This window comes from Mercenaria mercenaria, chromosome 16 (assembly GCF_021730395.1).
Source record: "Mercenaria mercenaria strain notata chromosome 16, MADL_Memer_1, whole genome shotgun sequence".
NCBI lineage: Eukaryota > Metazoa > Mollusca > Bivalvia > Venerida > Veneridae > Mercenaria > Mercenaria mercenaria.
The window spans coordinates 28,818,892-28,846,266 of NC_069376.1; the positions used below are offsets into that span (position 1 = coordinate 28,818,892).

The 27,375-nt window shown below is 35.8% G+C and overlaps 1 protein-coding gene across 1 annotated transcript in view; it reads left to right on the forward strand.

Annotated features, from left to right (window-relative positions):
- Positions 1-27,375, forward strand: part of LOC128549274 (macrophage mannose receptor 1-like) — a 28,821-nt gene extending 1,446 nt beyond the window's left edge. The window contains exons 3-21 of the mRNA XM_053525835.1: positions 424-1,095; positions 1,308-1,390; positions 2,006-2,102; positions 4,742-4,885; positions 5,714-5,825; positions 6,758-6,798; positions 7,363-7,445; positions 8,439-8,535; positions 9,731-9,874; positions 10,670-10,775; positions 11,524-11,576; positions 12,664-12,746; positions 12,991-13,081; positions 13,470-13,616; positions 15,622-15,730; positions 24,071-24,144; positions 24,933-24,983; positions 26,766-26,858; positions 27,254-27,375. Coding sequence (XP_053381810.1) covers positions 424-1,095; positions 1,308-1,390; positions 2,006-2,102; positions 4,742-4,885; positions 5,714-5,825; positions 6,758-6,798; positions 7,363-7,445; positions 8,439-8,535; positions 9,731-9,874; positions 10,670-10,775; positions 11,524-11,576; positions 12,664-12,746; positions 12,991-13,081; positions 13,470-13,616; positions 15,622-15,730; positions 24,071-24,144; positions 24,933-24,983; positions 26,766-26,858; positions 27,254-27,375 — 2,402 coding nt within the window. The remainder of the gene's footprint in view (positions 1-423; positions 1,096-1,307; positions 1,391-2,005; positions 2,103-4,741; positions 4,886-5,713; positions 5,826-6,757; positions 6,799-7,362; positions 7,446-8,438; positions 8,536-9,730; positions 9,875-10,669; positions 10,776-11,523; positions 11,577-12,663; positions 12,747-12,990; positions 13,082-13,469; positions 13,617-15,621; positions 15,731-24,070; positions 24,145-24,932; positions 24,984-26,765; positions 26,859-27,253) is intronic.

A 27,375-nucleotide genomic window follows, 5' to 3' on the forward strand; every position in this document is an offset into this window, starting at 1 on the left:
ATTTGATTGCAGCCATACATATATATATATATGTGTGAGTGTGTGTGTGTGTGCGTGTGCGTGTGCGTGTGTGTGTGCGGGTGTGTTTGTGTGTGTGTGTGGCTGCAATCAAATCTTTTACTAGGTAATGCACGATTTAAACCATGTGCTTTGCCCGTGTCACTGTTAGCTGTCCCATTTAGGAGTCGTTTCACATTAACTCTCAATATGTCATAGCGAAGAGAATCTTTAAATCAAAATAAAATAAAATGTTACATAAATGTTTCGATAAGTTATACATTATTCAATTTGTGTTACTTTATACAAGGACGCACTTTTACTATTCAAGTATGGGTAGCATTATAAAAGGATGTCAATAACAGGATAATAACTACAAGATTCACCTGTAAGAAAATATTTGAATATTCTGTTTCTGTTTCAAAGTAAAAGCTACAGTAGCAGCAACGTTGTCAACAACAGTGAAAACAATCACTCAACCGCTCCAAACAAATGGGACAACTCTTTCCCTAACATCTTCTTCCACAGACGCTACAGTACAAAAAACGACATCATCACAATTACAATCCACAGCTCAAATATCATCTACTAACGCTACTATACCTACAACACGTTCAAGGTCCTCAACAACAAGTAAAACCACATCTCAGTCTTCCGCAACAAGCACGTCAACTACTACACATTCAACAACAAGTAGTAACACAGCAAGACGTTCTACCACCATTTCACCTTCCACAACACATTCCACCACAACTCCGCCCTCAACAGCACGTTCTACAACGATGTCACATTCAACAACACGTTCTACCAACACGCTACCTTCGACAGCACGTTCCACCACAACTCCGCCTTCAACAGCACGTTCCACAACGATGCCACATTCGACAACACGTTCTACCACCACGCTACCTTCGACAACACGGTCCACCACAACTCCGCCTTCAACAACACGTTCTACAACGATGCCACCTTCGACAACACGTTCTACCACAATACCACCTTCCACAAGACGTGATACCACAATTCAACCTTCAACGCCACCAACAGTTAAATCCACGACAACGAAATCAACCACTGTGCACACAACTGCTAAACCATGTCTGTATATCATTTGTATATATTCATCTTTAACATAGAACTTTAAATAATTGTGATAAGCTATTTCGACTTCGTTATCGTAAAGGACACATTGTATTAAACATTTTTGTACAAGTTATAGATTAACTACTGTTGTAGCAGAGCTCAAGCAATGTACACTCTTGATAAATATTTTAGATATCCTAATACTTATATGTTCATGTTATTTGTAGCATGCCCAAGTGGTTGGACTATGTACGGCACATCATGTTATCTGTTCCATACAAGCAGTCAAAGACACTGGGATGATGCGAATGTAAGACTATACTTTGCATTCTGTACCCTCCGTTTCTTTTAAAGTTTGACTTTTGTCGTGTGGCGATCGTAAAACATTTCCTCGTACCTTCAATATCTCGTTCAGCACGACATTTACGTTGTGTTAGTGTACTGTTTAAATCTTCAGAATGAACATTTCGGCTTGACTGGTTCCAGTACTCCCGCTTTGGTATTGTTTAATCACTCATTGGATATGGTACCTGCTTTTTAATTTTGTCTTTTGGAGGTGTCTGTGATATGCATATGTGATAACCTCAGAACCCCTCTCTCTAGAGGGCGTGGACGATAGCTTGCATTTCCACTACCGTCGATGAACAGGCTCGATCAAACCGAGCCTGCAACATTTTCGTTTATGTCATGTTGGGCGACCTGTGGTTTTCCACTTTTTCTATTTTAGTATTGGGAGTTTCGCGGAAAATGTGTTTTATCAAAACCTATGACACTTATTTTCGTAAATCATTTGTCCAAAGACAAAGGTATAAAATATTATCTGGTTCTGTAGAACATAGAATTTGCTCGACCATTTTTGATGAACATATTTGACTTAGCTCTTATTCATGTAATGTTTTTTCATTGTTGTTGTTGTTGTTTTCAGAATGACTGCGTTAGCAAACATTCTCACTTGGCAATAATTGAAACAGCGGAGGAATTTACCTTCATTAAACATCAACTACAGCATCTCATAAATACTGGTATGTGTGCTTTAATTCTTTTGGTAATTACAAGTTCGGAACATAATATTATGTTGTTTAGTATTTCTCACATAACTTATAATGTGATAAAGTACAGAAATGATTGACTTTCAAAGAAATAGTAAATGACTATTACTATATCCGTCCGGATTGTCATTTTGAATTGAATCGTAATTCAGTTTACCTGCAGCATTTAGGAACAAGGACAAAAGTCCGACAGAAAAGGCCACATCCTAAGAACATTACCGCTGATACAAACTCGACTACTAAATGTGTACACATACACGCCAGGAGAACACATGTATACATAAGCACAAGCAATAATAAATACATAGAGGTAAATATCAGACACATAAATATATGAATAAGGAACACAGCAGGCACCGACTTGGAACGACCCAGTTACGAGAGCAATATTACATTGATTTTTGTATGATTTCATAAATTATCGGAGTGTCTAAATACTGTTCAAAGTTACTCGGTCATTGTAGAAAGTATGTAGCCGTATTAGATTAGCAAGTTGATCTAACCTGTACTAACAGTCACCTCCGATCAGCGGTCACCTACGTTCAGCGGTCATTTTATGATGCCCCCGACGGATTTTCCTCTATTTTATCACTTTATTCAGCGGCCACCTGCCATCCGCGGCCAGCGGCCACCGAAATTGCCTCCCGACCACCGTATTTGACCCATTTCAGCGGCCATTTTTCTTCCAAAACCAATTATTTTTAGGCGATAATCGCCGAAGATATCCGATTTTTGAGAAGCACGTTATTGCTAAGTTTCGCGTGACTTCACCACAAGGACGACAAAATGACATGAGCTTCTCAATTAAAACTGATAACCAAAGGTGTAATCTCCTTTTTGTTATAATCAAATGGCCTGTAATTATCGGCAATTAGCGTGTCACCTCGTGTCAATTTTGTTGTTCACAGTTTGATCTCGGTTAAAGAAAATACTCGATAACTAATTGGTAGCATAATATTTGTGATTTTTTTATGCTTTTGTCATCAAAATACTATTAAATTTATACGAAATTAATTATGTTTGAAAAAAAAATATAAACCACTCTATCTTTTACGGATCGTAACGGCAATCTTAGATTTTAGCATAGACAATAAGCGCGGAGAGTAGCTTCCCTTACCAAAATGGCGAAATTTGTAAACAAAATTGTTTTGAAGTTGGAAAAGTGTCTGTAACAATGTTTGTTGTAAAAAAAAACACGCCGGAGTTTTAGACTGCTAAGAAGACCATTCGTATTGCGAAGGCAAATGCACGTCATTGTATCCTGGTAAAATAATAACAGAAAACCGAAAAAAAAAATAGGCCTAAAGGCTGAACTGGTCACAAGTCTGAAAAATACATATACTGACTGCACCTCCGGTCAGCGGTCACCTGGCTTAAGCGGCCAAATTGTCTGCTTCCCTTGGCTGGCTGCTTAAGACAGGTTAGACTGTATCCTCATGAACAGGTTATTTCGATGTGATACAAGCGATACGAATCCCGTATGAATCTTTAGCACTGTTTTGTAAATCAAACTCAATTTGTATAAATGTCTTAACAAACTAATCCTTAACCTGGCCAACGCCCAAACATTGTACAAAGTCGAGCAATGCCAATTTAATAAGCAGATTAACTAAACCGCCATGTGAATTGAGTACTTTTTTTAATTCAGCGTTCGCTCACCGCAATATGTATGTTTTTGATAACATATCAAAAAAACCATCATATAAATTTACTAATTTTACCATGTCATTCCATATGATAAAAAAGTTACAAAAATAGTAAAATGTCTAGAATTTACAACCTAGCAAAAACAAAAACGTTATATGGGAAGAAAATGACAACAGAATAAAAAAAAATCTAATTTAAGTTTAATTTCTGGGTGTTTTAAATCATTTTCTAGTGAAAAAAAAACAAAACTACACTGCCGTATTCTTAAAAAGATATTCACTTGCTTTCCGAAACAACTTCTGTGTGCATTTTCGTGACTTTTCTAAAAATGAGATGTTGTAGTAAAATGAATAAAATTAAATTTTGCGCGATTGGATATTTTTGAAATTTTGATACGTTGATCTAACGGTATGCTTACTTTAGTAATATGTTTAAGATGTTGACTTAAGTGGGGCGGATAACTATTTTGTGCGGTATAAAGATGCAAATTTATCACATCTATCTACTTATGCAGCACAGTCATAATTCCGAAAAACATTCAGCAAGAAAAAAAGAGAATAGGTTTAACTCAAATTTAGACACTGTAGGTAGCATCAAACGCGTTTTAAACAGAAAATTAAACTTGGAATGCTAATTTTTCTTGGGTTTAACGTCATAGTGACACAATAATTGCTCATATAGTGACTTTAATTACAGCTTTTGATGGTGGAGGAAGACCTCATGTGCCCCTCTGTGCATCATTTCATCACGGGCGGGCACATGGGTAGAACCATCGACCTTCCTTAAGTCATTAGAAGATGGCTTCCTCACATGAAGAATTCTACGCCCCAAGCGCGGCTTGAACCCATATCGGTGAGAGGCAATCAAAGTCATCGACCTTAACCATGCCATGCCACCTTGGAGGCCCCTGAAATCGGAATGTAATTTTTCCTATGGTACAGTTGTTGTTTTTATATTTGTTTTAGATAATCATCATACTTCCGATACATCTGCCTGGGTAGCTGGAAGAGACCATAACAATGAGGGTACTTGGGAATGGTATGACGGCCTGACAAACACTTATAAACAGTTTACGTACACTAAATGGGGGAATGATGAGCCCGATGCAGGTTTGACTGATTGTTTCATTTTAATTAACGAAGCATCTGATATCAAGCCAAATAGCCACATTCCTATAATGCAATCATCTTGAAAAGAAAAATAGAAAAAAAACCCTGAAAATTCCACAGGTTGCCCAACACGGCAAAATTGCAATTGATGCAGGCTCGGTTGATTGAGCATGTTCACGGACGGTAGTGGAAATGCATGCTACTACCCGCGCCCTCAAGCCCCGGGTTGAGCAGAACTCTCAATCATGGACCAGTTTATGTAACGGATGTGTACAGATATTCAGACCTGTGATAACAATTACGTCAGTCGATATCGCGCGACAAATTTGGAAATAAATCAAACAAACAAAAAACATTTAAGGTAATTGTCCGATAATGACAATCGGCAAATTATATCTTCTCCGTATGAGATTTCGGCATTCTTCGGTTTTTACGGAAAGTCAAATGCGCGTTTAGCTACATTTACGTCCGAAGAATGCCGAATCGTCTAAAAATAATATGTACCGTGGCTCAAAGGCTATTATGGGTGAACTACCTTAAGCACTTAAACAAATTACTATCACATTGTATATTTAAAAGACAAGCCTTATGGATGAACAGACTTCTGTCAGTTTCTCCTCACAACACGTGTATCTTTAATATAAGCTTTTTAATTTAATGTTATATCTTCATATTGAGGCATAGCTTACATTTTCGCGATGTCTTCCATCTCACCATAATACTGAAATTAGCTGATACTGAAATTACTATTTCAGAGTTATAGGGACCTAGGCAAAATAAACTACATCATGGATTAAAATCATAAATGTTCTAGACTATATCATACAGGGGATGGTGAACACGATGAAGACTGCATGACAATGGTAGGGCATAATGGTTTCAAGTGGGCAGACTACTCTTGTGATGAAAATATGCTTTACGTTTGTGAACAATCGGCTTTGTACGTATTAATTTGATTACAACAAGTTGCAGTGAAGTAGTAACAAGTATTCTCATGAGAAAACCAACATAGTGGCTTTGCGACCAGCATGGATCCAGACCAGCCTGCACATCCGCGCAGTCTGGTCAGGATCTATGCTGTTCGCTTTCATAGTCTATTGCAATTAGAGCATGCTGGACGCAAAGCCACTATGTTGGTTTTCTCATGGCGCGGCTCAGATTTAATATACAGAAAGATATGTATATTACTTATAAAATAATCAAACAATGTTCATAATTAAAGAAATAATATATCCCTGTGATTTGTCAGTAATAAATCATTGTTTGGAATTCAATTGCAAAGGAATTGTATCATGAGGGCACAGTACGAATGATGTAAATATATGAAATACGCATCTGAACAAAAATGTTTTATTCAACGATAAATCACTGTTCGGGATATGTTATTTCGATTTTAACACGTTATCAAGTATTATTATCTACATCTTCAAATATAGTCTCTAAATATTTTTCCCATATAAAATGGTTGATGATCAAACTTGGCCCTTGTTTAAAATTTTATTTTATCATCTGAAACGTCAAGTCAAGTATTTTTCTTTAAATAGCTAATTTTCGGTCCAGAATAATATAAGCAACACAGTACAACTGTAAAGCCATTTATTTTGAATGTAAAATAAGGAAATAAAAACTTGAATAGTCAAATCTATTAGCTTATAAAGGCTGCAAATTATGTCAGTAGGTTGTAGTGACTTACTATAAACGTCTATATTATAGGTAAACATGTAAGAAACAGGTAAAAGCATGGAAGTTGCGATGCCTTGTAGAGAAAGTATTCTTCGGGCTTCAGTCCTCAGGATTTTTAGTTATCACTCAAAGGCACCACTCTACGATTGGTTAATCTATACATACTGTGTTTCTTTTTTTAAAAAACAGGGTGAAAACACAGAACCCTACAAAGCAAACACATGGACAAGGTAAGATAACTCGATAATTTTACAGTATGTAAAATGCAACAAAACCACATTCACATTGCAATAAAGTTTGTCTTAAAATACATGACTATTTATAATAACGATGTTATAATATGATTTTCCATTTACTAAGTACCTATGAAAACATTGTTTTTCCCAGTCTTGACATTACCATGTTTTCTATCATCATTTTGGCGTTACAACCAACATCAGTGGAATTCAGATATTGTCTCGATTGTGAAAGATGGACTGTTGCCATAATTTAATAACAGTATAAAGATACTTCTTGTGTGCAATATTTACAAATGTGGGATGGTATTCTTATAATTGTGCAACAGTATATTATAACAATTGTTTGAAATTGCTACAGTAAAACAGAAAAACAAAATTACAATCATTTGGAAATTTTATGTTCAGAATTGGGAAATTAAACATGTTTTTGCTTTGGGTCTGCCTCCTTTTATCGGAGGTATCTTTATAATTTGAAAAAAGCCCGGATTACACCTTAAGGTATTTCAGTTATAAAACACATCATTCGTAACAAAATAATTATTGCGTTCTTCTTAGATTGTCCTTCTGGTTGGGTAATGGACCATGGATCTTGCTATTTCTTCCAGACAAGTGGACGGCTATCATGGTCTGAAGCAAATGTATGGAATAGCTAGAGGCTAATGATAGATTTTTTTATTATTCCGACCCAATCGTAAAACATCGGGTATTTCCGTGACCTCCGTATATAATATATAATATTAGTAATTTTCATAGCATAAAGCCGAGGCGATCAGATTGATTTCAGCTGTTGTTTGAAACACTATTCAGGGACCTTTGAACATGCTTTTATGCTTGAAATGTGTTCTGCTGAATGTGGTATAGTCATAATAATAATTATCATAGTGATATATTTAAAAATGCAAGCTGCGTCTGCTTGTGCAACAAGTTCTACAAAAAGCAAATTGAGACAATGCATACATGTTAGTTGAACAGTTTTACATCAGTACATTCTGGAATGACGTCAACATTGTTAAGAATTAGCTTACACCATAAATAAGCAGTGGCCAGATAGAGTACTAGTATATTATATAAAAGTAAAGATATTACAGCCGGCGAATAAAATTACCTTTCTAACGAAACAACGCAAGTTGTACACTAACATACATTTACGTAAAGGGTAATTTTCAATACGTCATTAAATTAAATAAAATCAATTCCATTACGTTTCTGTTTCAGTAGGGAAACAAAATAAGCATGTTAATGTTTTATGTTCTTACAGTGCAATACGTGGCAGTATTTAGTGGTAAAAATACTTATCCAAATGACTCCGTTGGTTTTTTGTTGGATTTCACATCACGGCGTCACAATTTAGGCCATATGGAGACTTTCCAACTTTTCGTGGAGGAAGAAGATCCCAGGTTGTCATAAGGTCAGATACAGGCATACACCTTGGCACTCCGAAAGACAGCTTGATGAAGTACTCGCAGGAAAGAATACTACACGCAATGTGGCGAGACTTCGAACTCTCAGCTATGAGAGGCAAGTGATTTGAAACCACTCTACCACGGTGGCCCCCAGCTCCTTTTACAGCGAGTGTTATTGTTATCGCAGACATATGTACACTTATGCTTGTTTAAATGCTTACCTTTTAGAACGATTGTGTCACCAAAATGTCACACCTGGTTGTAATTGATACAGCAACTGAATTCAGTTTCCTTAAAGGACAATTAGATCAACGAATAGACAGCCGTATGTAAAATATTATTCGTGTTTCTTATTTACATTTTTACTAAGATGTTTGATGTACATGCTTATGTGTTTGGAATAAAAAATTGATTCAGTATTCTTTTATAATTGAAGAAGAATAATATGTTGAAATATCTTTGAAATAAGCTAAGTATTATACCCACAACAAAAAATTAATAAGTCAAGATAAATAATACTTGATTTTTATCCAATAAACATTAAATTACAAAATTAGTAGTTTTCCAACGATGCAACTAATTTAATGCCCAGATAGTTAAATAATGCATTTGCTTAATATACTTCACTGCATAAATCATGGTTGTCCAACAATGCATAAATCATGGTTGTCCAACAATGCAACTAATCTAATGCCCAGATAGTTAGATAAGGCATTTTATTTGCTTTATATTTATATATCTATATTATACTTCACTGCATACGATATGGTTGTCCAACGATGCAACTAATTCAAAGCCCACTGATAGTTGAAAAGGCATCTCCTTAAGATATTTCACTGCAGGCAATGTGGATATCCAACGATGCAACTAACTTAATGCCCAGATAGTTAAATAAGGCATCTGCTTAATGTATTTCAATGCAGACGATATGGATGTTCAATGATGTAACTTACTTAATGCCAAGCTAGTCGTTTAAGGCATCTGCCCAATAATTTTCACTGCAGACGATATTGATGTCCAACAATCCAACTAATTTAATGCCCAGATAGTTAGATAAGGCATCTGCTTAATAAATTTCAGTGTATATGCCATAGTTGTCTAACGATGCAACTAACTTGATGTTCAGATAGTTACATGAGGCATCGATGATAAACCGGACATATCTTCTTGAGTATAATCACGGTTTCCATTACTTTTTTTCAGAATATTTAGATGATGTCAAACCCGAAAGACTAAATTTGACATCGGTAGCAATAATTACCAACTGCATGCCTAACTTAATCCTTACCCAGCTTTTCTATAACGAACTTGTCCATCTTTCAATTTGAATAGTACCATTTACTGTTAAAAGGATTTCTTATCAAAAGATTCTGACTGAATGGCGAACAGAGCAGATATTGATCAGACTGCACGGATGTGAAGGCTGACCATGATCTACACTGGTCGCAAAGGCAGAATCAATCATGTCTTGCATGATTAGGCCTAATCGGTCTGCCAGATAATTTATAGTTATATTACAGACATCTCTGATGATTCTGATACATCTACATGGACAGCAGGAAGGGATAACCGTCATGAAGGACATTGGGAATGGTACAATGGTTTCACAAACACTTACAAACCGGTTGTATATAAGAACTGGGGACATGATGAACCAAATTCAGGTATGTTTGATACATTTTGATACAAATAATATTCTTAAGCATTATGTCTTATCATTTTTAGAAGGATATTTATCTTATAAACACATATTGACAAAACTATTTTGGACAAATATGTAAACTGACTACAATGATATAGTCACTCTTTTGACTGCTAGGGTGAGGTAAGCAGAACAAATTATATTCAAAATAACATTCCATTATGAACTTTACAGAAGGTGGAAATGAGGACTGTATGTCAACAGATTGAGGTAAGCAGAACAAAATACATTTATTAGAATAACATTCCGTTCTAAACCTTACAAAAAGGGAAAATGAGACTTGCAAGGCGATAGGTAGAGGAAAGAGGAATAATATATTTCGATCACAATTGAAGTAACATTCTATTTCTGAGCTGTGCAGAAGCTGGAAATGGGGATTGTATGTGAATAGGCTGAGGTAAGCAGCACAGATACCTTATGATAAAATCACAATTAAAATAACATTTAGTTCTTACAAAGGATAGAAATAGGGATTGTCTGGCAATTGGTAATAGGTTGCGGTATGCAGTATAGATATGGCAAAATCACAACTAAAATAACGTTTAGCTCTTAGAAAGGTTGGAAATGGGGATTGTCTGGCAATTGGCAACAGGTTTAGGTAAGCAGTAAAAATACATTTAGATGAAATCAGAGTTGAAGTAACATTCCGTCCAAAGAAGAGGGGAATGAGGATTTTATGTTAGTACGTTGAGGTAAGCAAGTAAGTGTAAATACATTTCGATAAAATCAAAGTAGCATTTCGTTCTGAATTTTACAGAAAGTGGAAATGAGGATTGTATTGCGATGGTTGCACACAAAAGTTACAAGTGGGCCGACTATGACTGTGATCAGAAGATGTTTCATGTGTGTGAGCAGTCACCATCGTATGTACCATACATATGTTACTACCAACTGCTATGAGCCTTTTCGACATCATTTATGCTACTCTATATATTATGTACAATTGCAGTCACAAACAATTTGATAGGGATAAAATCTTAACGGACTTGAGAACGTAAAATCATGTTTTAAACGAATACACATCGCCTTTCAGAGCACATTCTTAAGTTTGTTCGTTTAGCACGTGATTAACAATGAAGACCATATGAATTAAATTCATAAGAGACGACTGTCTGAAAATAATACAGTACGTCTAGTACCCAAACTCAATTCAAGAATGTCATCTGATAGTCTTATTAAAGGGACCTTCGTGGCCACGTGGTTAATGTCGCTGACTTCGAACCAATTATTTGCTCCTCATCGATATGGGTTCCAGCCCCACTAGCGGTGAAGAATTCTTTACGTGAGGAAGCCATCCAGCCGGCTTACGAAAGGTCGGTGGCTCAACCTACGTGCCCGCCCGTAATGATAAAATGTCAAAAGGGGCCACTTGGATCTTCCTCCACAACCAAAAGGTGGAAGAATCGCCGTATGATCTATAACTGTGTCGGTTTGACGTTAAACACAAAACAAAAGAAAACACTCGAAGAAGTTAACAATACAAAATAACTTGTGGCATCTATGAACACATAATATAAAGGTAAACAGACCGCTATCATATGACGGAAATATACGTTTGAAAAAAATCTGATAACAAAAGCAAACTGACAAACAAATGTTTATATATTTCAGAACACTGATGACAACGCACACACAGAGCCCTCCAAAGCAAACACATGGAGCGCGTAAGGCTTCTGATTAAGATGAAAAATATTTCCCTCCAAGTTACATAATCAAATGAAAAATTAACTAATAAAATAATAATAGTATAACTTAGTCGCTCTCCCCAAATACATGGCTACCTTTCTCACCCAAGGAAGAGCATCGCGGCATGCATGTCCACTGGCCTGCAGGAAGGAAAATTCAAGCCTAAACGGATTATTACAAATCATTCTTCTTCGTAGGACTGTATTCCAGCCAGATCAACATATCTTTAAAATTTTAATGACAAATGCCTTTTTACAGATTTTACTTGAATCGTAGTAGTAGTATCTAAATGAATTTAACTACGCGTTAGACAGTAATAAGTGCTTTTATCATATCTGTCTCAAGTACAGCATGTACTATTAACGAATACAACGTCCAGTCATCGGTCAATCGGAAATCACGTAATAATGGCGTCTCGACATTCTATGCGTCAAAAAGTTCACCGTTTCAAACGAGTGTTCAGTCTAATTTATATAAAATTATAGACAGTTATGACTGATATAACACTATTTATTTATTTATTTGGGTTTTACGGTGCACCAATACAGTATAAGTTATATGGCGCTAAACAGGACTACAAATTTTGGTTTCATATCTCATTTACATCGAAATAAAAACATGAGGTATGGATTACAGCAAAACCAAATGTTAAGACCCTATTAGTCGCCTCTTACTATCATGCAAGGGTAAGGCAGTGGTTCAAATTCTTTTCATACACAGATCGTCTCAGAACCACATGGAGCTGATATAACACTAGAAAGAGAAATATCTATATACATGTATAATAAAGGGATCATTAAAATTGTACCTTAATCTACAACGATGAATTCAGCTCTCGTTGACTGATTTTGCAAGGCGCTTCGTTGGGTCCAGGCCTGGCAAAATCCACTCAAGCCAAATACAACATTGTAGATTATAAGTGTACTGTTAATTATTGATGAATACGAATTGGAATTGCGATCAAAGCATCTAGTACTCCTGCAGAATCAGATTGGTGATAAAAACATTCAAAATGTATTTTCTACTGGTTTGAACACTTAAGATCTAAACATGTTACTTTTACAGATTGTCCATCTGACTGGATACAGAACTATGGATCTTGCTACTTCTTTCACATGAACAGTCATTATACGTGGGACGATGCAAATGTATGGAATTTAATACAGTTCATTAATTTTGAATATATAATTTATTTATTTTTTTACAATTTTACAATCTTCCTTATAAATCATTTTCACATAAAATAACTTACTGTTGTTCTTAATTCGAATGACATTATAGCGAGCATTCCTTTCAAACTGTTTACAGTTTTAAACGATATGTCGCCTTCTGAACAGCAACCCTCTGCTTTGAACCAATAAATAATTTTCCTGGACGCGTTATTAATTCCAGGCATACTGTTCAAGACGCCAAGCACATCTCGCAATTATTGAAACATCTCGAGAGGATACTTTTCTTAAACAGGAATCCTCTAAAAGGATTCGTAAGTATATTTTTATTCTACTTCCATGTTATTACAGTCACTTCCGGTAAGATATTATTAGATACAATGTATATACGCAGAAGGAGAACAGTGAGGTTTAGTATAAGAGTTACTTTTAAACAGCATCGTACTCAAGATGTCATCATCTCTACAGTTTCTGTACCAAATGTGCACATGTGTAGCACTGGCTTCGCAAAAGATAAAGCGAAGAATAGATTGTATTTCGTCAAACATCCGTTGTTTTGTTTCCTATAACGACTCGATATTTTATCCTTAGTACAAATTTCAAATATGAAAAAAAAGAACATCAAAAAGATGGAATAATTAAGTAACCATTTTGTTATCATAAATTAAATTATAATGACGTTGACTACAAACGTTTTAGCAGATGGAAAACATGGCTCCAGCTCAGGAGTGTGGGTAGCCGGAAGTGACAATGACAGTGAAGGCCGCTGGGAATGGTTAGATGGTTTCAGCCAGACAAGTAAACCTATGGACGGATATAGCAACTGGCATCGTGGTGAACCGGATTCAGGTTAATACCGTTATCATTGACTATTGCAGTAGCACGTTATTATATATCTCAAGAGCGGAAAAAGAGCTAAAGAGGAGTTAGCTTTGCTTTTCAATTTAACTGCATAAACATAGGATTGTTAAGGTTTTTATAAAACTGTTACGATCACTCATGTTTGCTGAGCATAAATTCTTGATCCGCCAAATGGAAAATTGGAAGAGAATGGCGACCCGTATGAAGATCAATAATACTAGTTTCTAAAGATAACCGTTATGTTAACACATAAAACAACTGGCGATATATTTCATGAAATCAGCATAAAATGTGGTTTTGCTCATAAAATCATAAAATGGTAACTTTCTTAAAACTTTAAGGTAGCCAGCGACACCATTTTCACTTTCAGTATTTGTTAGAAAAGGTGATAATTTACAGGTTTCAGTATCTTCATTAAAATCTACGTTTTAGATTTAGTTTCTATACAACTGAACGTATGTTCCATTGTGGCCTTTGTTTTTTGCCGATTTTTGGCAACGTTTGTGATATGCTACTTCGAGTACAACGTTAACCACAAAATGGACTCCAGACCACTTTTGGCCGAAGCTGGACGGTCTAGCGCTTACAAAGTCTTAAATTTGTATTTTCATTAAAAATTTCATTTTTTCCAGCCTCCTTTAACATGCAGTTAATGCTTATTCGCAGTCACGGCAAAACTTTGTTCGAAACAAAGCGGACAGCAAGGCAAAACTTACTAAGTTCTGTTAGACTTACAAATGAATTAAATTTCATTTTGAAGGATGTGGACAAAATTTTTATCGACAATTCCGGCCCGTCAAGATGTGTCGGCATTACGATAGGATTTGTGTTCAGAAACACCGTAAAAGACCGAAGAATTCGAATATCATGGAGGATTTTTTTTACCTTGCTTTCTGTGCGAACTATTGCAAATGCATTGCAAGTTGAGAACCAGCCATCGCAACATATAAACACAAAGAGTCTCTTTCTAAATAAAAGTAGTTTCCTATTTTGCATAGCTGATCGATGGCATTCCATTTTATGTACTTGACAGTTCTTTCTGTCTCAGTAATGTTGAACATAAGTATCATAAATGGGTCGCTGACTAGCTTTTCCAAATATCTAACCTTGTACATTTAAATAGCGTCAGGGACAGAATGAACCAGACAGATAGGTGGTACTTCACAACATCTGTAGTGTAAAGGCCAGGTGCCATGTAAAGAGATGACATTCAAAATGTCATCATATAAAATGTGTAAAATTACCGTACGTCCCGGAACTACATAAATAAAAAATGTTGTTACAATAACAACATTAAGCGACCGATTTCGCTCGACTAAAGTCAGCGACATTTATGTTTTATGCATTACGGCCTCATGCAGTAATCAATAACAACAGATGTTGTTACATAAAAAAACGTGTGTTAACCATTCATATGCCTTCCTTCTGTTAACTATGTGTGAACGACCAGTTTTGTTTCAAAATCGTATAGCTTGAAAGACGAAAAGGGTTGTCTAACTTTTTATTCCCTGAACTTTGGCACATGTACAAGAAATCAAGATTTTGGTTTCAGACGTCATTTTACGAGCAAATTTGAACTGCATATCAATATCCTGTCTGATTTGCTGTCTGCTAAGAAGAGCAGCCCATCCTTTCCAAATCCTGAAGACGTGTTCAGATCGAATACTTCGGAAGACGGAAGTAGTAGTCCGCTTTTGGAATTAGATTATTATTCATATACCAGTAAATATTTTTGTAAGAAATATATGTAGACTTGCAAAGCCATGGAACAAGTATGCACAAACAGTATAAACAAAAGGTCGAAAGCAAAAGGATGATCACCCCTCCACGCTATTGCCGGCATGCTGTTTACCTTGTAGCGTCTGTCGAGTATCGAGAGAGTTCCGAAAGTGGAAACGGGTCAAATCGAATCAAACTTTTAAATGCCTTCTTAAATTTAGCATGCCTTCCAGCATGCAAATCGAAAAGGCTTACATATTATATATAATTGTAGGCGATGGCGATCATGACGAAGATTGTATGGGCTTGATTGGTGACCAAGGATTTGAATGGCAAGATTATAATTGTGACAAGCATATGTACTTCATATGTGAAAAATCTATGTAAGTTCTTAACTATATAAAATTTCTAAACTAGATTGTATTTACAAATAGATATAATCCAAATGTCTATTACTTGCAAATTTAAAAAAGTAAGACTTTTGAAAGTGATAATATACTTAGAAACGCTTTGGTAACACTCGGGTGTTGATCATGAGGGTCAATGCATCTGAATATTCGTTTTCAAATATAAACATAAATGTTATTGATTCTATCAATGTGTTCCAAAAAGTGTCCTTCATAATATTGATTTGATTAATTAAATCAATTACTTATTTATTTAATCGATGATTTATTTATTTAACCAAATATCTCTTTACCAATAAGAATTTCTATTACAAGTTTCACGTCAGTTAAATAAAAGAATTTCTTTAACAATTATTTTGCATTTTTCAGCACATATGCTGTTCCTTTGGTCGGATAATGCAATCCCATTACTCAGTTGTAAAAGACCAAATAAAAATATTATGAATGTATCGTGGTTTTCGCCTTTGTTATAGATACCCGAACTTAAACTAAAACTGTTTTATACCACTAGAGCAATTGCCTTGTATCTGTTACCACTTTAAGAATGTAGTGTGAACATTTTTGTACTAGATAAACTCTTAAAAATATCAATATACTAGAAAAGAAGTGCCTTGTGGCGAGCTCTAAATACAGCCACGCCTGAAGCAAACGTGTTAATTAAATTCTGTTAGAAGTTCTTCTAAGCATAGGAAGCAACCAAGCAGGCTGGGCCCAATTTCACGAAAATAACTTAAGTAATTAATTAGTTGAGTCTGTTATTTCAAAATGGTGCTATAGCTTAAGATATTGTTCTTTAATGTTGATTTTTCTACAACAATGTTTTTATAGCTAAATTATACTATGGTTAGTAGCATTTATGTGCAGTTCTTATTTCAGTCACGCAAATATGATATTTCTATTTATGCACGATATAACGAAGTGAAGTATTTGCTTTAACATATTTCTTATTTCGATACTTCGTTTTCTGTCAAATTCAAAATGTTGTGTTTTGATCTATGAAATAGTCACATACTGTTCTGATATAGATCAAAAGGTGACATGAAGACGCATGAAGGGCAAAAACAAGCATTTGAAATAACAGACTTAGCTAAGCAATTACTTAAGTTTTTTCGTAAATTTGGGGCTATGAAATATGTAATGTAACATCTCCCACACACATACCTCCTATCACCGACTTAAGCAGAGTTCGGTTAGACTGAGTTTGTGCACGTGAGGTTATGAATATGTAAAATCTCACACACACATACCTCCTATCACCGACTTAAGCAGAGTTCGGTTATACTGAGTTTGTTCACAAGAGGTAATGATATATATAACATCTCACACACACATACCTCCTATCACCGACTTAAGCAGATTTCGGTTAGACTGAGTTTGTTCACGTGAGATTATGAATATGTAAAATCTCACACACACATACCTCCTATCACCGACTTAAGCAGAGTTCGGTTATACTGAGTTTGTTCACAAGAGGTAATGATATATATAACATCTCACACACACATACCTCCTATTACCGACTTAAGCAGAGTTCGGTTAGACTGAGTTTGTGCACGTGAGGTTATGAATATATAAAATCTCACACACACATACCTCCTATCACCGACTTAAGCAGAGTTCGGTTATACTGAGTTTGTTCACAAGAGGTAATGATATATATAACATCTCACACACACATACCTCCTATCACCGACTTAAGCAGATTTCGGTTAGACTGAGTTTGTTCACGTGAGATTATGAATATGTAAAATCTCTTAAGTCACCGACTTAAGCAGAATTCTGTTAATATAAAGATACATGGAATAGACTCACTGATTTAAAAGGACCAGAAAATATAATAGCACAAGTTCAAAACGAGGCATATGTAGTGTTACATTATTACTATATGTTGAAGTAATAAATCTCTATCTTGGAAAGACATCGTATGCCAGCACTTTGGAAACTCTGCAATGACATATGTTCCAGTCTCATGTCATCTGCATGCTATGGGATTCAGGGATGTGCACTGGTTTCAAGTATTGAAAACATATAAAAACTTATAAAAAGGGTTTCACTATGTCTTCAATTTTTCAGCTACATGTACTAGTAAAATGTTCCGAAAGTATTCACGTTCGAATGATATGTTTAAAGTGTATAATTTTTGTGTCTGAAATACCAGTTCAGTTCATGAAATGTTATCTGCAATACCTGGTTTTTGAAGATCACACAGAAAAAAATGAAAAAGAAAGAACTAACGACGTAATCAGCTGATCTAACGGTAATGCCGTTTGGAGAGCAATAATAATACAAAATAACTTTAGTAATTAGCATAGAAAATAAGACGATAAATAGAAAATGAATGCTTGTCGGTGGTACATGTACCCACTGGCACCAGAACAGAAAGAAAATGCCTCTGTGCATGTTATACCCTACCCCTAGGTATTCTATAAGAACCATGGTCATGAAGGGGAAAATATACTAACCCGTTTCAATCGCGCATTTCATACCTAAAACACGCAGTTCGGTAAATGTGTAATATGGATATCAGACAAGTGGTAATTTATCTTCCATTGTGTACCGAACGCATTTCTTCAATACATCTTATCTTAGAAAAACAATGCATAGTTTATACTTATTTCAACGTTACAGAAAAAAACTTGCTTGAACTTCCCTGGTGAAGCTCCGCTCTAATTTACAAAACCATTCTGATTGGCTAATGTGAAAATGTATGTCAATCGTCATTTTACTACACGTGTTCGCTAAAATGTGAAAATGCAGACCAATGTACGATTTCAAATTAAAGATCATATACAAGATGAATTTCATTCATCATTCTAAGTTTTATTGTAAAAAAGTGATTTGTTTTAAATTCTGGTTTTGTTTGTTTGCATTTCGCCAAACATGAGCACACGCCGTGACCTCTAGACCGGATGTTCATTAGGGAAGGTCAAGCAAGTTTTTTGTGTAACGTTGACGAAAGCATAAAATAAGTTGATACTCTCAGCAATATAGAATACTGAGACAATGTGACTGGTGCACGATGGAAGATAAATTATCGGTTGTTCAATATATTAGGTACCCATTCACCGAACTGCGCGTTTAAGTTGAGAAAAGAAATTTACGATTGAAACGGGTTAGTATATTTTCCCCTTCATGACCATAGTTCTTATAGAATACCTAGGGGTAGGGTATAACATGTGCAGAGGCATTTTCTTTCTGGTCTGGCGCCAGTGCATGTACCGACTGTAAATCTCTAAGTAGGGATTACTACAGGTTTATATTTTCTGGTGTTCATGCATATGTAAATTTTTAATCTTTAGCTTGCTGGCGGCAAGTGCTTTTGCCTTTGCGGCCAGTGCAGCCTGCACTTCCTGATCGTGGTCTGCACTAAATTTTCAGTGAACATCCCTTTGACTAACAAGTGGTATTGCCCAAATTGAATGCTGAACCAGTCCATTTTAGAAATTTAATAGGGTAAAGGTTAAGAATAACACACAAAATCTTTAAGAATAACACATGCTTAAATAAAAATAAATAAAACACATGAATAAAGCCCTGTTCAGAAATAAGCAAGTTATCGCCGTTTCTGTCAGATTCAACATTGATGCAATACCAAAATACCCGTATGAGTACAAAAATGGATAACAAAGGGGTTCATCAGCATGAGAACCTATCCGCTAAACAAGTGAAATTGTATGAATTAATACATGAATGTATTAGAAATATTCAGTTCAAATGCACTTATTGAAAAACTGCTAGTGACTGTTATCTCCTAACAATGTTTTGTGACGCCATTAGCACAGGAAGACTGTTAAAATTCATTGAAAGTTTGATGAATTCTTGCTACTATGATATTTTTCTTCTGATCACCTGTTCCGTTGAAAACTATATGGTTTCTCTTTTATTGCTCCGATTTCTGCAAAGGCACTGAGTATGAATTTGCTTTAATGTGTTGGGTTTAACGCCACACCGACATAATTATGGATCATATGGCGACTTTCAAGCTTTCCATTTGGTGGAAATCCATACTTCTAGAATAAGATTCTTACAGTACTGATCAGTATCCGAAAACACTTCCATATACAATCAACTGACGCACTAGAAGAAGTTGAACATGAAGGCCAAAGTACAGTGCTGGACTACCTGGTGAGGCCAACCGTTGAATATGCAACAGTGATATATGTGACTAAGTGAGACCCCTTCACGTCCAGGTCCCACGTAAATGCAGCGGATATCACCACGAATGCTGATCTCGGACTTCCAGAGAACCTATTGTTGGCAGTTTAATTGGTCGTCACAAAAAAGTGCAAAGCACAGGACAAAACCACCATAATGTACTGGATAGTCAACAAGCTGGTAGAAATTTGACACTGTTATCTCCAGTCAATATCAACAGTTAGACAATAAAATTTGTAAGAAGATTCTTTGGAAACACAGAACGCAACCAAGCAAAATAATAGCATAATAGCCTTCACTAAAAAAGTGGGAAACCACAGGTCGCCCAACACGACATAAACAAAAATGTTGTAGGCTCGGTTTGACTGAGCATGTTCACGGACGGTAGTGGAAGTGCAAGCTACCATCCACGCCCTGTAGCCCCGGGCTGAGCAGAACTCAACATTTACACATGTTATACGTAAGTACCAGAATGTAATTTAGGGACATCCGCAAATGTATTCATACGGCGGTGCACATGGAATCTTCAATGATGCACAGAGTGCAATTCCATGAAAAGCGGCGTGTATTGATTATCTGAGGGTGCGACCAACAATTTCCTACTTGGCAGGTGATCGTGTATTGAGATATCAGACCGAAATTTATACTTTTCTCCATTTTTACGGGACCGATTTTTTTCGTTTTTTCACTTCACGAATCGGTCTGAAAAGTCAAAAATCGGTCCAAAACCGACAAACCGGCAAATTTCCGAAGCCCTGGTCCCCAGATAAAATAATGGCTGTGCCCTAAACGAGGAAACAATGGACAGAACTAAAGAAACTGGAATTTAGAGAGGGTATCTGTGGTTATGGAGCACGTATATCACAGAAACTGCCAAAAGACAAAAAGCAGGCACCATATCCAAGGGGTGATTAAACAATACCCAAATGTTTTAAAGCGGGAGTATTGGAACAACCCAGGCCGAAATGATGAAACTGAAAAATTAAACAGTACAGTAGCACAACATAAATGCCGTGCCGAACGATCTGAAGAGATCAAAATATAACAGCTCTGATTGAAGGTACGGGGAGACTTACAATCAATGTATTTCAATTTCTAGAGCATAAAGATAAAATAAAATTATATAAGTTTTAAAAGCTATCTTTGAGGATATATTATATACATTTTTTGTAAATATTAGACAAAGAATAAGCATGTGAGCAAGTTTTATATTCATTTTAAATTTGGTCACATATATATTTCTTCAATGCATATCAATTCTTTACACAGAAACATTTGATATAAATTTAGTTGCTTGAAAATGTAACTCCATACGCCACCAACTTCTTACTTCATTCGCTCCCTTGATGTATCCGCTCTCAGTAAGTTGAGGCGAAGGTGTCGAATAAAGATGTATTGAGTTCAATAACCGTCCGCGCCGTGTGTTCTCTTTGACGACCTGAAATGAAACAATCGTGTTTAGACACTCCATCTGTCTGTCATGTAGAGAAGTTGTCAGTTACATGCGGAGGGCAAGGCAGAAATGGTGCAGATTCCATTAACATTTGTTAAGGTAACTGTCCGCCGTTGCATAAAAAAACACAATCGTTTAAAAAATCATCTTTATCAATTTCTTAAAAAGTTGCAAATAAATGATAATTCTTTAGGCGTTCTATTTCGCATTATAACCTACTACAGTTGTGTAATCGTTGAAAATTTAGTGGGTGTTACTGATAAGGTTAGATTAAATTTAAGAATAAGGAGATCAATGTCTTAAATAGGGTCATTTGTGTGTCCAGACAGGTATGTAGAGTTTTTTTTTTTTTGTTCTAAATTTATATTTTGAAGTATTTTTAGAGTGACATAATTTATTATAATTATATAGCTTCGTCTAAATCAATTAATTTAACCATTTAATTGCACGTAATTTACATAATAAGAAGAATATTTACATCTCAGTTCAATAGGCGTTATCCGGAACTGCGTCACACTGGGTTTTTTCCAATATCATGTCACGTGATGTAGGTACAAACAAACATGTAGTTACTGACGCGGCAGTTTTCAAATCTAACCGTCCCAGTTAAAATGCCGACCAAACGATGTGCTTGGGGTCAATGCAATAGTGACAGCAGGTATAAAGATGCCCCACATATGCAAGGAATTTCATTCTTTCCATTTCCAAAGCCGAAAACCAACTTAACCAAGTGCATGTTATGGGTGAAACATCGTGGAAGACCGTTCGAGCAGTTGAATCCTTCGTTGATAAAACGACACACACACTATGTTTGCTCAAAGGTAATCACAATTATTTTATTTTGTGTATTCAAATTAAATAAGTAAAGTTGTATCTTTACTAAAATGAGCCTACATAAATGAAATTCAGCAGTAATATTTACCCCCCCCCCTCAATACAAAGCAGCTTTACGTTAGTCGTTATTAAAGTTTAGTCGTTGGTAAGATTATTTCAAACTGCTGTTCGAGTCCATGTGATAAGCTCATGTTAACGTTATGCAATAGGAACCGGGGGCTTTGAAGCGAACAGCATTTATCCTGACCAGACTGCGGATAGGCATGTTTGTCCGGATCTATGCTATTCGCAAATGCAATATGTTGGTTTTCTCATGGCACGGCTCAAATCTTAAATAATAATTAATGTTCTAATAGCAAAATGATCATTGCCACTTACCCTCCTCTACATGAACAATAGGCTGATAGTACACAGGAAGTGGATCCTTCATCAATTTTGACTATTATCCAAGAGCTATAGAATGACAACTTTGATACAGGATCTTTGTCACATGTCCGGGGTTTAACGTGGCTCTTTAAAGCAATATAGCCATTACTGTAATCAACACATGTGACATCCAGCACGTATCCGTCTTGTTGCATAGTATATCCCTCAAGCTTGTGATAATGTTTTAACTTTGCATGGTCAAACTCATCAAATGAGACCAGATATTTGTATATATCAAAGATAGATATTGATGAAGCCAATGAAATGTCATAGGAACCCTGAATCAACTGTGGAGAGACCAAAATTTCGGCAGCATCGGTTGTTAATTTTTCTGTCAAAATTTCACTCCGGTCTTCAATCATACAGTCGGGGTCAACTTCTATGTGCAAACTTGCCGCTATTTCACACAATTCAACAAGATCAGCTTTCCTGGTGTTATTGAAAGTAACGCCTCTTGATTTAAGATAGTTCTGTAGCTCACGGAGCGATTTACTGTTAAAGTTTTCCATAATTCCAAACGAAATCCAGTTACTTTTTTAACTTCAGCGCCATCATTGTTTGTACCTACATCACGTGACACGGTATTGGAAAAACCCAGTGTGACGTACTTCCGGAGTAAATCTATTCAAAGATCGTGCCTTGGTCCAGAATATCTAAGCAATTACATTTTAAGTTCGAGTATACGAAGAAAAGGTAGAGGCTTTTAGACTCATCCGTGCGTCGGCGTCAATGTCGACGTCAGCGTCGGCGTCGGCGTCTGCATCCTGAATTTTGTATGTAAGCTGTTATCTCAGTAACCACTTATGGGAATGAATTGAAAATTCCCACAATTATTCACTGTGATAAACTGACTTGCAATGCACAGGTCCAATAACTTTAGGTTGTTGTTTTACAAAATTATACGCCTTTTTCGACTTAGCAATTTTTGCTTGAGTTTTTATGTAAGCTGGCATCTCAGTACCCACCGATGGGAATGGATTGAAAGTATACACTTGTTCACTGTGATGATCTGAAAGGCATTGCACAGCTTCCAAATATCTACTTTGCGTTTTTACAAAATTATGTCTTTTTTACTGTTATACACACTTAATTGACAGGGCTGTTAAAAAGTCGAGTGCTGCTGTCCTCATACAGCTCTTGTTTATCATCGAATCAAATTTATTTGTGCATGGAATTCAAAAATCTCAGCTAATTTGAAAAAGCAACATATATTACTGGATTTAAGGCAGTGAACCTGTTATGAATCTCGGCAATTTCCGGCAATGTCCGTGTGATTACGTATTCTCTTTACTAAGTATGTATTTCGGCATTCTTCGGACGTACGTGTAGTTTAACGAGCATATGGCTTTCTGTAAAAAAACGGAATTCGCCGAACGTACATACGGAGATAAATAACGTAATTTGCCGACCACTACCTTAAACTCTAAACGCATAATCCCTTATTGTAGATACATGCGAGAGCCAAACATGACTGCAAAAGATTTCATGGTAGCTGCCATTGTGTTGCTAACTCTATCACGTGGTAAGTGAAAGACTAATGAAGCATATTTTATTGAAGGGTCATTAATAAAAATAAGAAAGTTAGCACCTTGGGGAAATGTTATAAAGGCAGGTCCATAAATACATGTATTCCTGGTATTTAAGATACGATTTTAGTTGTCATAAAAACCGTTCCTCTGCTGAACTTACATTAAAGCAAGCGGAAGAAGAAATAAACATTTAATACATAATACCGGATACTATAAACTCTTGAACATTTTTTGTTGGATTTAATACTGACACAAAAGGTCATATGGCGACTTTCAAGCTTTGATGGTGGTGGAAGACCCGAATCACCGAACTTCCGTAAGCCAGCCAGCTCGATGGTTTTCTAAAATGAAGCCTTCAACGCCCCGTGTGGGGCTTAAACCAACATCGGTGAGGGGCGAGTGATTTGCAGTCAGCGATCTTAACCACTTGGCCATGGAGGCCCCAGACTCTTGAACTTACTGTAATTGTAAAATGCAAAACATTCGATTAAATAAGTATATAAAGATGTTTCATAAAACATAAACAACAATAACAACAACGTGAATGTTACACAGTTAACTGAAGATCGTTTCAGTATAAACAGGAAAGCATGCTATTAGTACAATAGCATTGCAAAATAGCTAATATACGGAAATAATAATTTGGAAAATATTCTTAGATGAGGAAAGTGTGAGGAAATGTTGCAAAGATACCTTTGAACGAACTATACATGACTGCAGTCCAAGTACCGTTATAATCCACCAGTAATGATGTATTCATGTTGCTTTCTTCTTTTTACAGGCAATGCAACGAAAAGGTCTTTTACACTTAAACCGACCACAACACAGCCAGGTAAATATGTTGTAAACAACTTAACGTTACATTAAAAGACTGGCAATTATATTTAGACAAGAAATATTTTGCATATGGTGTAGGAAGGCCCTAGGTGTCCCTCCGTGTATTATTTCATCACGGGCAGGCACCTGGATAATGAAATAATGCACGGGGGCACTTATATGGTATTTCATAAAAAAGAAATTTACTTATTTGATAAATAGATATGTTCTGTAACTGGAATAATATCGATATTAATCTAAACAGAAAAAAATATAGCGTACGATCACCGTCATGCAATATTACAATAACATTTAATTCATTTTTAATCCAGGTTTTATCGATTTTAATCTATGAGACAGAATTCGTATTTGCTTATTAAACATTAAATTGAAATAAATTTGATATTTTCTCACAGAAAAAAAATCTTTGTTTCACATGGAGCACTTTCATACAAGACTACGCCACTCGTAAATACATAGTATCTAGTGATCATTCTGTGAAAGGTTTGTCTTACACCGAAACAAACAAATATCCTCTATTCATTTACAGTGTTTTCAATAATTACAATATGCGGTTTATTTTGTTACGGCATAACGAGAACGACAAATACAGAGACTGTTTTGTCATGTTATTGTGTCGATGGGGCTAACCCACAACAATATGATAGATCGACAAATAATGGTGGCAGAACAATATTATTATACCCAACGACATGAGATCTCGAAAAAAATTAATCTGTGTGAAATTATCCGCCAACATTGCAGCACCACAGCACGACAAATAAAGTGTCGTTCTGTCGAGTTGGCGGGACAATAACACGGTAATACGACAGCTCGACAAAATACGAACACCAAACTGGAACTTTTATACCCACCACCATGAATTTTAACAATATTTGCCATGGAAAATTTTTGCCGTGGACTTGCCATGGCAGATATTTGCCATGGACTTGACACGGCAGAATTTTTAAACATGAGATAAAATTATAAAAAGTTATAATTCTATCTGTACATATATCCATGATTAGAGAAAACATGGCAATTTTGCCATACAAAATGATAAAATTTATTGCCATGGCAAATGCAATCTTTCTAATGATTTGCAAAACACGAGTACTGAAATGAAATAAATTCATACTAACTTTGAAGCAGGTTAGTAAATACAAAAATTTAAAACAGTTAAAACAGACAATAACACGGTAATACGACAGCTCGACAAAATACGAACACCAAACTGGAACTTTTATACCCACCACCATGAATTTTAACAATATTTGCCATGGCAAATTTTTGCCGTGGACTTGCCATGGCAGATATTTTCCATGGACTTGACACGGCAGAATTTTTAAACATGAGATAAAATTATAAAAAGTTATAATTCTATCTGTACCTATATCCATGATTAGAGAAAACATGGCAATTTTGCCATACAAAATGATAAAATTTATTGCCATGGCAAATGCAATCTTTCTAATGATTTGCAAAACACGAGTACTGAAATGAAATAAATTCATACTAACTTTGAAGCAGGTTAGTAAATACAATAATTTAAAACAGTTTTCATTTTTGTAAAGCGCGTATAAATATAGACTGAATTTACCAAATATCGGCGTGGCAAAAAGAAACCGGGAGCTATCTATAATAAACCTGTTGAATTTCCCTTTAATTATTGAATACGCACGGGAATAGCGATCGAAGCATCTAGTACTCCTGCAGAATCAGACTGATGATAAAACATTCAAAATGTATCTTCTAATTATTTGAACATTTATGATCTAAACATGTTACTTTTTTTCAGATTGTCCATCTGACTGGATACAGAACTATGGATCTTGCTACCTCTTTCACATGACTCAGTCTAACCAAAATCCGCTTAAGTCTGTGATAAGAGGTATTCATATTTCATTACCTCACGTTAACAGACTCTAACCGAACTTTGCTCAAGTCGGTGATACGAGGTACGTGTTGGAGGTATTACATATTTCATTACTTTTTTGTGAACTGACACGGTCTAACCGAACACTGCTTAAGAGTGTGATAAGAGGTATGTGTTTAGGAGATGTAACATATTTCAATACCTTTTGTGAATAGACTCAGTTTAACCGATCTTTGCTTGCTCAAGTCGGTGATAGCAGGTATTTATGTGGAAGATGTTACATATTTCATTACTTTTTGTGAATAGACTAAGCCTAACCGACTTTACTAAAGATTTTGCTTGGTTGCTTGGTTGTTTTCTATGCTTCGAAATTAACTTCATATATGATTTAATTAACAAGTTTGCTTCAGGCATGACTGTATATGGAATGAACGACGAGGTAATTGCCACAAGCACTTCAAACATGCCCAAAGTCGTTTGTGTTCAAGTTCCAAGTGGTAACAGATACAAGAGAATTGCTTTGGTGGTATAA